A 15311-nucleotide genomic window follows, 5' to 3' on the forward strand; every position below is an offset into this window, starting at 1 on the left:
AATATCTTTATTAACTTGGGGCCACACAATAAAATAGACTGGGGGGGGAAGACACACAGCGGGAGCGACTGCTCAGTAGGTATTGCTCAGGCTATTCACTCACACGTTTCCGATTATTTCTGCCTAAAGTAGCCCTGAAAGCCAAGCACATCCTTCCCTGGCTCTTCTCTGCTCAACTGCAAACCCACTGATGCACACAAATGCCCCGAGAGACCAGCCTGGAGGCAGCCCGCTGCGGCCCCGCCGCCGCGCTGGGCTTCGCCGCGTTTCCTGCAAAGGACCGAGCGCCGCGGGCCCCCCACCCGCGGCCGGCCGGTCGGTCCTGGAGGCGGAAAGCACGGCGCGGAGAAGGGCTGCGGGGAGCGGGGAACCCCGGCCACGCCGCAGCGCCCAGAGCAGCCGCGGGAGGGGCGCTGGCTCCCGGCGGGGCACCCAGCCCTCCTCCGGCCGGGCCGCGGCGGCAGCGGCCGCGCCCCCGGCTCCCGCTCTCCCGGAGCCCCTGGGCCGCCGGGCAGGGTCGCGCAGGAGCTGTTGCCTTCGAGGGACAGGGTGGCCGTCGCCATTCAGACCCGCTCCGAGCAGGCCCGCAGCACAGAGCAGCGGGGGAAAGGACGTTGGGGAGGGCCGGGGTTCGTCTGGACAGCCCAGGGCATGGCCCCCAGCCTTCTTGCTGGCTTCCCCGACACTGACCCCGCGTCCCAGCCCACCACTTACAGACAAGGCAAAGAAAACCTATAGGTTTTTTTCCAGCTGGGATGAAGAGATACTGACGCGTTGCTTGGGATCACTCGGTTCCACAGCTAGGAGCCGAGTCCTGGTCATCAGGCCCAGTCCAGGACCTTGAGCATAGCTCCACCTATTCCTACCAAAAGAGCTTTCGACTTTAGCTAACGCTTTATTAGGATGGATCTTTTTTTTTTTTTAGGTTAAGCATTAAGCCATTCTTTCAGCATGAACCATAGTGTCTCAGAGCGAACAACAGATAATCATTTTCCTTCGGTTTCTTAAGGCACCAGATATAAGAAAACATGATCTAGTGTCAGGGTGGTTTTCTGGCAAGAACGGTCTAGACTGGGCAACTTTCCTACGGAGAAGAGCGCAGAAAGCAGCCTGGAAAGACAGCAGCCGTTCTGCATTATTATTTTTCCTTCGAAAGCACCTTTTAACGCAGCGTCCCGCTGGGCACCAGCCTTCCCAGCGCCGCCCCGTCCAGCATCCCCTCCCCGGCGAGGCCGGTGCCGTGGCACGCAGCTCCGCCGCGGGGTCCCAGAGCAGGGGCTGCCCCGGCGGGCAGGGAAGGGCTGGGGGTGGCGAGGCACCCTCCTCCGGCCAGCTCTCCTCGCACGTCCCCTCCGCGCGTGCGCCCCGCCCCCCGCCGACCCCGCCCGCCTCCCGCTCCGCGCCCCTGCCCTGCCGGGGACCCTCCTTCCCGGGGGAGCGTTAGAAACCCTCGTTCTCCGCCACTGACGCTTTGTGCCGGTGTTTTCCACATGCGGGATCCCCCTCCCCGCAGAACACGAGCCGCCCTCCCTTAGTGCTGCGGCGAAAGGCCGCCCGGCCGGGGCTCGCTCCCTGGCAGGCTTTCGGGGAGGAAGCTGTGAAAGCCGCACCGTGAGACTGCCAGTCTCGGGAGGGTTTCCAGGGCTTGTCTCCGCTGCCCACCACAGCTCTCCCGGAGGAGGGTGTCCCTTGCACTCTGGCTGCCACTTCCAAAAAAAAAAAAAAAAAAAAAAATCACAGTTCCCTTTTTCCCTTTTCCTTTTTGGGTAGGGCGGAAGGAAGCTGTGCTCTCCCAGCTGAGAATTTATACCCTAAGGAGCAAATGCGTCTATTCTGGCCGATCCGGCCCCCCCCCCTCGCCGAACAGCATCCCTCCTGCCCTCCAGCGCCCGGCTGCAGCCCTGGGAAGGCAGCGTTCCCAAGGGACGGCACGGTCCCCGGGAAGGCAGCGTTCCCAAGGGACGGCACGAAGCGATGCTGTCCCCAGAGCCGAGAGCGGGAGGCTCCGAGTCGCTGCTGGGACTTTTTAGCAAGGTTTCAGTTAATCACTCGCAGTAAACATCTTCCCATCTCCTGAGGGAAAACAGCAGCCATGTAGGGAGACAGACAAAGATTTTAACGTTTTAAGCCATTTTGCCCCGGAGACCGAAGTCTCTCAGCTCGGCGGAGAGCCACCCTCACCACCGTGCGGTTGTATTGCTGAGGAAACGCAGCACGCATAAACGTGTTTGGCTGTGCAGCTTCGCAGAAAATTGCCTCCAGCTCGACAGTAATCGTCTCCGCGCCCAGCGAAGGCAGAGGTAATGCATTCAAAAATACAGCATCTGCAAGAGAGACAGCAGATGGTGCTCCCTTGGGTGAGCAATTTCAGGAGAAGCTTCGCGTTCTGCGCGTTCCGATGTCTGTTTTAGCCGCATAGGTTTAATGCTACGACAGCCTTTTTCTGGCGATGGAGTCACAAGCACGCACGACGCAATCCCGGTATAAGATGCTATTGGCACGAATCGTGACCCTTCCCGCTTTGAACAAGCGGGGAGGGCACAAGCGGACTGCGATTAAACAAGTGCCTATACAATTATCATATCCCCCCACACGCCGTGTGCCCGTCGAAGCCCGGCCCGTTCGCAGTAGGACGGGAGCTGCTGGAGGCGCACAAAGGCACGTTTCCCTCGCAGTGTCAGCAGCCGGAGAGGGTGGAAACCCTCTCACAAGCCCTACAGCAACACAGTTAGAGTCTCTGTAAGCACGGAGCCCTCCGGACATCCCAGGTGCGGGACAAGCGCTCAGGGCGTCCGGGAGCGCCCGTCTGCCCCTCGGCTCCCTCTCCGGGCAGGCACCGACGCGCTCCGGCGCTCCCTCGGCACAAGGAGGCACCGCTCCCCTGTAACTCCCCAGCCCGACGCTTCTGTTCGTAGCCTTTCAGGCTTTAAGCTCGCCACCTGGCCAGGGGAAGTCGGGGACGGAGGCAGCGGAGGAACTGGGAAGAGACCCCCGCTCCCCGCCGGCCCACCGGGCACGGGGCGGCGGCCCTGCCCAGCGCAGCCCCGTCCCCGGGGTCCAGCCCCGCCGCGCCCGCCCGGCGAGGAGCGCTCCCGCGGGGGCCGTGCCGCGCAGCGCCCGAGCTCGCCGGGGCTCCTGCCGGCAGCCGGGCCCTCCGGCGCGCTGACAGCGGGGCCGGCGGCCGTGGCTCAGGGCTGCGCAGACGAGCGGGGACCGGCCCGCTCCCCCCGCGCCCCGTGCAGCCGGCGAGGCTGGAGAGAGGCGGCGACCGTGCCCGGCGGAGCAGGCAGGACCGGGGGAGGGACGAGGGGAGGGGGCAGAGCGCGGCGTGAGGAGGGTTTCGGCGGCGGGAGGAAGCCTCCTGCTATCACCCGAGGGTCGCCCGCAGCAGAGGCCGGCTCACAAACGCCGGTACCCGGGATCCTGTTCAAGATCATCTTTCCGCTAGACAGGAGGAACACCGGCAGGCGGCTGATGCTGAGAAACCGAAGTTGCGCTGCCGGGCGGATTTGCAGCAAAATCTACGTCCGCCTGGCAAATGAACGAAGCCGTCGGCAGTAACTGCGCCGGCGGGGAGGGGAGCTGGACCCGCCAGCCCGCGGTCCCCACCGAGGCCGGCTGGCAGGGCGCGGCGTGGGCGACCCACGCAGCCAGCGGGAGCTGCAGCCCCGCAGGATGGCAGGGAGAAGCCGAGCGGTGCAGGCTCCCAGCGGCTCGCAAAGCGATGCTGTCTCGGCAGGAGACGACAGCTCGGCGCTCATCCGAACGCCAAAGGCGATCCACGGCGAATGGCACAGGATCCGCTCCAGGGGAAGCGGTCCAGGAGAGAGCGAGGAGAGCCGGGCTGGTCACGCTAGGGACAAGATGCGTTCACGTAAGTATTACCGCTGACGCGCAAAGCGTCTCACGCTGGCTAGAAAGAGACCGTCCGGTTTTAGCTTTTGCTGTCGAGATCTCGCAAAATGCAACGGGATTGTTGCAGATAAGGGGAGGAGGAGAGCTCCCTCTTTAACGATCCTTTCGTGCCTTTTGTGCCCCCCACCGAGCGGAAACCGGTGTTTAATTCCACGATGCAGGTAATTGCCTTAAATGTCTACACTGAGCAAACAGACTCCAGCCTTGGCCGCACTTTATCGATCCTGCAGAAAGATCGTAAACAGCAACGCCTAAAGCATCGCTTTATAGCCTACGCTAACGTTTTAAACTTCCCGTTCGAATAACCCCGCAGTAGATGCCTTGGCAGGGCGCACTTCGCGCGAGACACGGCCGCCCAGGAGGGCTCACGGCGGTCGGTCGCCCTAGCAGCGTCGCGCAGGGGAAGCGCCGTTACTCGCTCCCCCTGAAGAGCGTAGCTCCGCAGGGACCAAAGCCGCGCCGCCGAAGCACTGCCGGGCGGCCATCGGCGCCCGCTGCCGCGGAGCCGCGCTCGGCGGACAGCGCTGACTAGCGGCGGCCGCTCCCGCCGCCCCGGCCCCGCTTCGGGGGGGAGGAGAAAGACGCGCCGCTCCCTCGTTCCGCAGGGCGGCCCCGCTCGCATCCACGCCAGCCAAGCCCCTAGACAGATGGCCTGAAGGGCTGCTTCCGAGGCAGGACGGAGCAGCCACCCGGGCTTAAGCGGGGGGAAGACAACCAGGAGCGGCGGGGGAGCGCCGCCGCCAGCCCGACCCTTCCCGCCTGCAGCGGCCGGGCGGGCAGGGACAGGGACGGGGCCGAGAAGGCATCAGCAGGAGAAACCCAACAGCACCGGGTACCCGTTTTGGTTTGTGTTAGCCGTGGTTCGAGTTACACTAGACTCAGCCCAGATACTTCCATTTTCAGCACAGCACACACCTCTGCTACCCACCAGCACTCTCAGAAGGTGAAGCTTAGGTGAATAAATACATGACCATCACAAAGATCGAGCAAAGCCTTGGAGCTGAGTCCAAGCTCCGTGATCCTCCAGCCATGCAAAGCCAGCACCCGCACATTATTTTTATAGTTAAAAAAGCATATAGAAACTAACAGCCAGCTTTACAAATCAATCGGAACGTGTGCAAGCTATAATGTGTTTCATGAGGGTTTGGTACCCTCGAGATGTCACACAGCTTCTAACACCTCCAACCCTAACGAAGCACGACACTGTTTTCCCAAAGGACTGAAGACAGCTGAATCCCTCACAGAACAGCAGCGTGAACCAGTATCAGCGCTGTCGTAGCAGGATTCTACCGTGAACTTTACGCTCATTTAGAATTAGTACAATACCAAATACAGGAAAAGGTTTTTATAATCAGTTTAATTTGCTGCAATTTGCAGAGAAAGAAGCGTTGAACTGTGCGACTGCCGACGTCTACTTTCGGGGAGCTCGCTATATTCCCTCCTTGTCTCATACACACCCAAAGCAATTCAGTACTGTCCTCAGAGGAGCTGGTTGACCACCTCTCATCAATTCCCACACACCACTGAAATTATTGCAAGTTTGATTAAGGAAACAGATTAGAAGGAGCCAACCCCGGTATTCCATCTTTTGCAGAGTATATCAGGTATAAATACTCAATGTCCTGCTAAAGTATTTATAAACATGGGAGCACCGAGATGCTTAGGATGTCGGTGGGAGGAGGGGAGAAAGTATAAAATATTTATTTCTCTAAGTATTTAAAATAACTTTAGGACCCTCAAGTTTATTAGTTTGTGACTTGCATACATAATGAATGCTACATACCCCAAGGTCAGGTTGAACTGCCTTGTGTTTCCAATGCAACTCCAGGTTGATAAGGTCGATCATTTCATTCCTTCTTGAGGAAGCAAACCATCCCCTGTGCTGCCTACCCCACAGGAGCCAAGGAGACTATAGGAAGAAAGCACTTCCTTAGGCCTGAGTACTCCCGTTTATGGGTAACTTTTTTTTTTTAAACTGTTTCCTTAAAAAGCTTAATGACACAGCCATGGGTGCTGCCTTGTAAGCCCAAACACATGGTCTCCTGAAAGGCAGCGGATGAAACAGCCACGTTGTGAACCAATTAATTATCAAAGATATTTGAATGGTGGCTCAGAGCTGGATCACAGGAAGATGCGTTTGAAGAGAGAACTGCAAAATCAAGAGGGCACAGATGAGAACTGAAAACTAGGAAAGAGGGGCAGGCAGCATGGTGGCATCCTGCATGCACAAACCTCTCACAGGCTCTTAGCCAGTTTCCCAGCAAAGCCAGCAAGCGTGCCAACCAGGGGGTCAGGCACCGAGCAGGATGCCGCTTCTGGAAGGAGATACGTCTAAGGTTCAGCCTCTGCCTAGTACAGCTGCGAAATACGGTACATACAGTGACAGCTAGTGCTTCAGTGCTGGAGAAGAGAGGCAGAGGAGAGAGAAGATTCAGCAAAACTAATGGGCTTAAAAATACTGCTCAGTAAGCATCGCTGCTACAGGGTCATTTTGGTTGTAATGTTTCTTTTGTTTTGATTTAAAAAATATAAGCTAATTTAACTTAATAAGAACAGATACACCCAATTAGTATTCCCAAACTAATAAATGAAATAAAAACATTGGTTTATCTTTAGCCTCGACATTCAGAATGAAGAATCAATGAGCAGTACATTCCTTCTAGCACTTTCAAAGAACTAAAACCAGTTCTCATTCATACTGACTGAGAAGTCAAAACATGTGGCAAGTGTTCATATGCTGAGCAGTTATACAGAGCTTTAAAAAGCTTCAGGAAATAGAGAGTAAAAGTGTTTGTAGACATACACACTTGCCTCCAAAATTAACATGTCTAAGGAACTCTGTCATTTACATTGAACTAGATATATACATATGTGTAAAAGGTGGTATTTAACAGATTTTTCAAAGTAGAGAGTTTAAAGTAGGTAGACTGTCTTTAGCAATTATTCCCACTGAGAACAACTGTAAATAAGGATCCCTCTAACTCTTTTCCCAAAAGCCTTTCTAGTTTATTAAAGGAAGAGTAACAACATTGGCGCACCTTTTCAAAGAGTTCTTGCAATGGTAGTGAGCAAGACATTGGAAAGCACCTGTCAGTTATTTGAAGGAATTATTTTCTGCTAGCATCAGAAGCCAAAATAAATAGTTTTCACTTAACCTTGAAGTGTATAGAGAATTTGACAAGAGAGATTATAAAATTCAGTTTATCACCTTAAAATAAAGAAAGAACCAAAACAGGGTTCCCAACTCTCATATCTACATCTCTCAGTATTTCATGTTGTACCCAGGAGTCCCAGCATCTTTAGGCAGATGATAAAAGCCATATGGAAAACAAACAACAACAAAACCCGACAGTATAAAAACCGTGATCCTCCAAGTCTCTAATCCTCAGCTGTGGGGGAAGGACAGAAAAGTTGAATTGTAAGCAGCCAAAGTAAAAAACCCCACCTGAATCAGATTCTGAAATCTCAGTACTTCAGTTTAAAGCATAAAATATGACATTAAACAGATACTAATGCAAGTCTTGTAAATCTAGAAGTTATATAGAAAGGAAAGCACATTAGCACTTGCACAAGCCATCATTTTTCACAGCTTTTCATTTTTGCACTTCCAACATTAACTTGTGACTTCTGTAGTCTGCATTTAGCATGCTATGCGTACCAATAGTTATTTTAGTACTATATTAGACCTTTCCAGAGTAAGATGTACGTCAACTGGCCTTATTTAAGAGTCCTTCAGCACAACTTTCACAGTGATAAGAACTGAAAAAAAAAATCTACTGTGACACATGCACAAGTGAAATACTAAGGCCAAGTGACTTTTACAATTTGGTCAGAATCAAAAGTGAAGAAAACTTCAGTTCACAGGAATATTGTTGAATATGTCTTTAAATAAGGCATTAATGCATACATGTGTGGGGGGAAGCTTGGTTCTTTAGGAACAGAAGGTACAAATGTTTTCAAAACTGAGATCATACTAGAAAGTAAGCAATAAGAACTAAAAGTCAGCCTCATCAAACCAATTCGGCTCAAATCCAGAAGAGGAAGGTCCAGTGAGACACCACTCAAACATAATAAATAAGGCTGATAAGTACCTTTGCTTGGGACAGAAACATCCAGGCAGAGATAAACATTGGGTAGTGATAGTACCTGGCACACAGACTGAGATGAGCCACACAGCTCCACCCCTTCTCAGCCAACCCCATGTTCCACAGGTGCACGAACACTAAGCCCATATAGCTTAGGCATAAAGCATTTAGCTCTTGGTGACAGAGAGCTCATTGCCAAATTTATTTCTTCCTCCTGCCAAATGCTACCACTCTTTTTGTGTTTACTCATATACCAAGTTTAAAAGAAAATCCCTCCTTTTTAATAAAGGAAAGGAAAAGTCAGCTTGTTTATGCAGAGGGTTTGTTTTGTTTTTAAATAGTTATCCTTTATAGCTACAACTTCAATACCAATTAGTCAGGAATATCAGTGAACCTGAAACATTCATCACATAAAAGTTTACTTCTAATACAAAGCAGCAAAAGCTAGTCTACTTACTTCCCAAAATGCTCATAATCCTTAAACACCCACATGCAACTAAGATTCATAGAAAAGCTGTCTTACCTTTTTCTTTGAAGAAAAATAACCAGGTACACAAAACAACTGTTACAGAGGTTCCTTGTTCCACAGGGTACGAAGGATCTTCACTAGTAGCAAACCCTTAAATAAACCCTGAAGCTAGCCTGTACAGCACAACCACGTGAGAGATCACAGAGTACGAAGCAAGTATCAGCAGGTATATTTATAAAGCTTAACTGCAATTGCCTGTTGCACCTTCTCAACACAACACTCTCTCTAACACTGCAGCACCTGACTGGAGCCATAAACGCAGTAAATCACCTTCCTGCTTCTTTAACTGATTGGCTAATTAAGACAATAATCAGTAAACTATTTACACATGGAGACAAGAACATCTTAATTTTCTGACTTTTCACAGTCATTTTGTGAGCTTTTCTGTTTAAAGCAAACAGAAAATCTATGGTACTTTGAATTTTAATCAGTATTTCCAGTAACAACGTGTAACAAACACATTCAAGAATTATTTTTTTTTCTCTTTTCACAGAGGGAGAGGAACACAGAAATTCATAACTTGTTCAGTGAAGATTCCTTGCTAGCACTCCAGAGCATACCATTCTGTCAAAAATCCAGGACCAAACCATTGTCTAAGATTCTTTTTTTCTCTTCTTCTGGATTCACACAAAAAAACTCCACATGGGTATATGCCCCACTGTTTATTCCTCTGGATTCTCATACTGATCTTGCAGAGTGACATGCAAGTACAACACAAGTCAAATTCAACTGCTCCTTTGCACCAGATGGAATTTTATAAAACTCTAATATTAATTAAACAAACAGTAGCTTTCTGCACCAGTTCATAGAGTAGAGCAGTCTTACCATTTGACAATTAGCAGTATCACCATTACCAGAAAATCTGAACTTATTGGAGAAAGCAAATAAATAAAACTTTGTCTTCTTACTTCAACATACACAATATTTTCAACTCTTCCAATACAGTACACAATGAAACTCATTCTTCTGGAAGGCTGAATAGCTGACTTCAAGCCCTTCAAAAGACACCACATTTGAGAGCTATTTTTCCCTTTCTAGACTTACTCCATCTCCTCATTAATAACATTCTCTCACTAAGAAGTACAAATCAGTTTCCAAATATTTAATTATAATCAGAAAAAGATTACAAAATACAATGTTTTATTGTACTTGGGACTACAGAAGTGTATTACTTCAGGTTTTCCATTTCCTTTGAATTTGAGAAAAAGTAACAAGCAAAACAAATGACAATAAAAACCAACAGATGTGTTAACTAGTTTCGTCAATTAAGCTTGAAAATTCAGAAAGGATTTCACCAAATAAATTTCAATGGCTGAACCTGGCAGATGCCATTCCCCACAGAAGTGCTGCATTCCTAGAATGAACTAATGCCCTTCAGTAATATAGAAAGTCAGTCACTTAGGCAAGGCGGGACTTATAAGAGACCAAGGACTAGCATCTCCGAACACTGGAGTAAGCTGAAGCATTTTGGATCCTCTGTCAATTCAGAGCTCATCATGTTTCGCAGGGTCCGTACTGGGTTTGATGAAGACTCCTTCCATTGCTTTCCAATAGTTGTGATGATTAGCAGTAGGCATGCCATGAACTTCCCGTTGGCCTCTAATGGGATGGCCATACTGTTCCCCTGTTATTGAAAGGAACACCTCAGTTCCTACGTGCTTGAAGCGCACTGCATCCTCCCGCTCCCAGTAAGTCCCACTGCATTGCACAATCCATATATCGAGGTCATCTCCTTCGCCATCATCACCAAAGGCACTTACTTCCTGTTAGAGACACAAACTTCCTGAAGTGAAAACGTAAGCAAATACCTCCAATACACACACAAAAATGTCAAACACAAAGTCAGCAGAGTTTAAAGGCAAGGATGGAGAGGAAAGAAAAAGCCTTGTTGCGTTGCTTTGTGAACAGTTATCAAATCCAGAAGCAGTAACTTTCTACCACTACAATCTGAACACAAAGTGCCAACAAACTCCAACAATGTAATTGGACCAAAAAGTGCCAACAAACGCCAACATACACTATGAATGAAATGAAAGAGGACTTAAGCACAGAGATAGGAACAATTCTTCTGAGAAAAAATTCAAAAGAAACAACACTAATACTGATGCAAATTTTCCCTACTCAAAAAAGTTTGTAACTGCAGACATTTAGTTTTGCAGTATGACCATCTTCACAGTTACCATTGCAACAGGGTTTCTTCAGCATGTGTTTTTACCACAACATCCCAACGATTTAGCTCATTAAGTATTCCTATTCCTTTTTTACTTAATTATACCAAGCTTACAATTGGGTCAACAACTATTCTGGTTTACACTCTTTCTTCAGATAGACAGCTGAATAGCTCTTTAAAAACATAAAGAAGACCATTAAAGCAAATGAATTCCTGCTAAAACAAAAGTTAGAGATTAGATTTCATTATGCACCAAAGAAAATTCCAAGTGTTTGCAGAAACCAGATAGGCTAAGCACCAACTGTTTAGGACTCCAGACAGCCTTTAATTCTTAAAAATCTGATGACTAGAAGTGATGAACAACTTGGAAATAGAACTCCAATAGTTTGTACCTAGCAACCTAAAATTTTAGGGTCATGGTAATTCAAGTCTATGTAGTCCAAAAAGTGTGAAAGACAACATACTAATTGAAAATCCAACTTCTGTTAAGAATATGAAATAAAAGTTTGTGTTCATAACTACATCATATTTCAATAATGTCATAAGTCACAGTCCTGTCAATCTCTGGGAAGCCATGCAAGCTTTCCTTTCACGTAGACACTGTGCAAACACACAGCAAAACCAAAGAAACACAATGACAGTTGCTGACCGTTTTTACATTACTGACAATGTTACACTAATTGTCTAAATTGACAAATGAAAACTGGGGGAAGGTTTTAGAGTCAATCTGTTCTTTAAATAATTCTTCTGAAATGCTGTTTTCCCATCACTTCTTTTGTTTTAATAACAGATCATGTAGATACCCTATAGAAAACTGGACCTTATTGTTTCAGCCACTTTAAGCATGGTAAAAGGTGAACCTTTTTCACAAAGAGTCAGGTCTTCCAAGTTTGAGCATAATGACCTATCTACGTAGCCTGAAGGAAGACTAAAATTACTACTAATGACAAACTTCCAGCAAGTTTGCATTGTGTATTTTAAGAGAGATTGTCAGTCTTGGAGGAGCATTTCTTCAAGGACAAGACTGGGACCTAAATACAGTTAGAAATTACTCTCTTCTAGGTACGTACAAAATCATATATAAATACGATTGTGAGAGCAGATTCATTTTTCCTGTGGAAGGAGGACAGACAAATAAGAAGAGTGAACTAAAATAGGGATAGCAAGAAGATGACTGAGACTAATAGACTGGATCCCCAAGGAACGTGGATATAGGAATGCCTAGTGCTACAACACATGATTAGTTGCCTTGCTCTAGAGCAATCTTCACAATGTTGAGGGAGGTGCCCAGCCTCCTCCTGCGCCTTGGAAGTGCTAAACATTTCAGCACAGTCTTCCCAGTGGCAATGGTGCAGAATAAAAAAAAAAAAGCAGATTTGTTAAAACTACTGTGAAATACCAATGCTGATACATACTAAATTTTACCTCTGTCAAGAGCTTAAACACATTATTCCAAGATGCAGAAAAGCATATACTTGAACTCCACATATGCATAGACATATTGTTTCTGGCAGCTGGTACCCAAGCCTGATTCTTCAAACCCATGAAAAACTGGAGAGAATATTGTCAATAGCATGCACTATTTATACAAAAGCTTGAGATTTAAAACAACTCACTTGATTATTGGAGAGTGGTGATGGGAAGTGATGAGTGTGTAAATTTTTTCCTGTGTTAACATGGGTAAGTCGTATAGCTTGCCCGCATTTCACTGGTGTTCCGCGTTGGCAGCTGCCATCACTCTTCCCACGAATCCGCCAGTAACTGTTAGCATCATCTGAAGCTTCAACTCCTGTCACTGACTGTTGCCCGCTTCCTGTTTGAATAGAATTAAATGGCAGGAGACTTAACCCACCTCTCCAGTTCAAAAAGTCCTGAAAGAACTAAAGAAACCAGCCTTAATGTTCTCATGCCTTCATGTTTAAGAGATGTTTAATTCTCACAGTCCGTTTACTGACTGCAATGGGAATGCAGGTATCAAATAATCTTTCAGATTGAAGAAGTTAAACACAGCATGTGTTAGTAGGTGCAAGCTGTCAAAGTTAACGGTGAACACATGAGAAAAAAACCTGATCCATGATGGATACTATTCACACCGTCCCACTTTTCCCAAAAATACTACGAAGTCCTTTGTGTCCCCAAACAAAGCAGCAGTCTTGTTGCCAGCATAGCTGCTGGAAAGGTACTGCTGAGGCCCTAGACACACAACAGGGCCCACCTCAGGGATGAGGGCAAAGCGTCTCTGCAACGTCCCCGCTCCAGGACCTGTGGAGCCCAGCCGCACCTTCCTGTACCCCGGCCCTCAGCACGCTCCTCTCCCTGCCAGGCTGCCCGACCTCCAGCGCACCCCACAACCCCATCCCTGCCCTGCTGCTCCCTCCGCACCAGGGACACGAACCTCGGCAACCTCCGACCCCCTCCTCCTTCACTGCCACCCCTCACTACCGCCCCCCCGCCATTTCTCTGCCATCCCGCCAATTCCCGGCTCCCCTCATCGCCTGTCCCCCCGCCGCTTCCTCGCCCCCCTCACAGCCAATTCCCTGCCCCCCCCCAGCCCGCCCCCGCCATTTTCCTGCCCCTCTCACCGCCTGTCCCGCAGCGCTTCCCAGCTCCCGTCATTTTCCAGCCCCCCGCCCGCCATTTCTGAGCCCCCAGCCCCTCAGCGCGCCGCCCCCCGGCCCGGCCCTGCTCACCGGAGCCGTACTTGACCTCGTGCGAGTGGAGCCGCACGCTGTGGCGGGTGTTGAGCAGCTTCAGCACCGAGCCGCAGGTAACAGCGCCCGGCGCCGGTTCCCTGCCGTGACAGAGCCCGCGCAGCAGCGCCAGGAGCAGGAGCGGGAAGAGGCGGCAGCCGCCCCGCATCGCGCCGCAGCCCGGCCAGCACCGCCGCCCTCAGCGGAGCGCGCTTCCGCACCCCCTCCGCGGGCCCAGCCAATCGTCCCGCGCCAGCACCACGGCCGGCCAATCCCCGCCCGTCCTCGGCTCGGCCCCGCTTCCGCATTGGGCCACGGCTTAGTGACCTCACCACCGGCAGCCCTCCAGCAGGAGGAGCTCATTGGGCCAAGGGAAAAGGGTGACCAATCGGAACAAGCGGCGTGGCGCCTCCCAGGGAAGGACGCGGCGGAGGACCGCGGCGCTCTCACCTCAGCGACGCCTCCGGCGGACCCCGCTCTGGGTCGGGCCCGCGGCCCCGGGGACGGGCCCCGTCGTCCGGGCCAGCGCCCAGCGGGGCCCGCACCCAGCGGGGCCCGCAGTGCCTCCACCCCCGAGTGCCTTTCACCCGAGTCCGGAGCGCTGTCGCCTCCGGCTGCCGGGCCCTGCAGCAGGCGATAGCCCTGAGCGCCCCCGGGTCAGCGCTGACAGAAATCCTCGTGCTTCTCTCGCTGGGAGTCCGCTCTTGCTGAGAATTGGTTTATGTCGGAGGAGAGCGGGACAGGTTTGCTGCAGCAGCCCTCTCATCTAACGTGTAGCCTGGGTTGTAAGAAAAATACTGGCTAGGTCAATCTGGCTGAGTGTTAAGGGCCTTGGGAGAAAACGTGCTGCAAGTGGGACTGGTAAATCAATTATCATCAGAGCCTGGGATGAACAAATGTCTTCGCAGTGAGAGCACTGTCAGACGTAAACCAGCTCTAAGGTTACTAGCCCAGGTACGGGTGATGGTCTAGGTACAGCCTCAGGGGGCCGGAACTGGCACAAAGAGGTCAATGAGCCTGTGCTGTGGCATTCAGGCTGCTTCTAGCTCAGAGCTGGCTGGTGGCACGTTTAGGTCTGCTCCTCCCTGCAGTTCTGGCTCTTACAGTTGTGTAAATATGCCCCCATTTTGGGGGATTTACAAACAAATGTACCATAGTGTTGAAAAACAAAGGAAGTACATGGTAGTGAACTGTCTTGCCTGGTAATATACCACTGGTCCAGTCATTTCTGGATGATATTAGAGCTTCTGATGATAGGGCATAAATACTATACAAAGAAGAAGTAACAATGATTACTGTATCATTAAGCTGTAGTGATCACATCTTTGCTTTTGGATCTGGAAGTTCACCTTTGTGATTCGGTCTCTTTTGTGAAGTTCTAACAAAAAGAGATGATTAAGCTCTATTCTGTATAAAAGACAGCTGCATAACTTGACATACATACTGTCCTTCATTGCATAGTTTTGCAGGCTGAAGAAATCCCCCCTCCCCCCCACCCCCAAGTCTCCTTTATCAGTAGGAAGCAACTACGGACAAAGGACACAGGAATTCCTACATAGTTGGTTAGCTTTTGCCTCCGAAACTGCTCATTGGATTGACCCATATATCACATCACAGACAGTCTGGTGTGAGTCTCCTGTAACACTCCCAGGAATACAAAGTAATTTAACAGAGGGAAAGCTTTTGACCTTTTTAGCAGCAAGGAAACAGGTAGAAGGGCACCTGCCTTGGGACTTAAGTCTTTGTAACAATGGTATTCCGTGTGTGCAACAGCAAAGAACTGCAATACTGCACTTTCTATTACAGGATGATTTAGAAAGCACATTAGTGATGCTGGCTAGCGGAAATATCATAAGATGCTCAGCTGACTCTCTGTCTCTTCTACCAGTCCTGGATCTGCGGGGCTTTTTCCTACGCATGTG

The 15311-nt window shown here is 49.9% G+C and overlaps 1 protein-coding gene across 1 annotated transcript; it reads right to left on the reverse strand.

The window, feature by feature from the left end:
• Window positions 1-9262: 9262 nt before the first annotated feature.
• SDF2L1 (stromal cell derived factor 2 like 1) lies at window positions 9263-13609 on the reverse strand. The gene is made up of 3 exons (XM_072880272.1): window positions 13390-13609; window positions 12316-12512; window positions 9263-10292 (listed from the first exon to the last, which is right to left on the reverse strand). Exons 1-3 carry the CDS (start codon window positions 13556-13558, stop codon window positions 10014-10016), a joined length of 645 nt encoding a protein of 214 aa, XP_072736373.1. The 5' UTR covers window positions 13559-13609; the 3' UTR covers window positions 9263-10013.
• Between the last annotated feature and the right edge of the window lie 1702 nt (window positions 13610-15311).

This window comes from Ciconia boyciana, chromosome 15 (assembly GCF_034638445.1).
Source record: "Ciconia boyciana chromosome 15, ASM3463844v1, whole genome shotgun sequence".
Lineage (NCBI taxonomy): Eukaryota > Metazoa > Chordata > Aves > Ciconiiformes > Ciconiidae > Ciconia > Ciconia boyciana.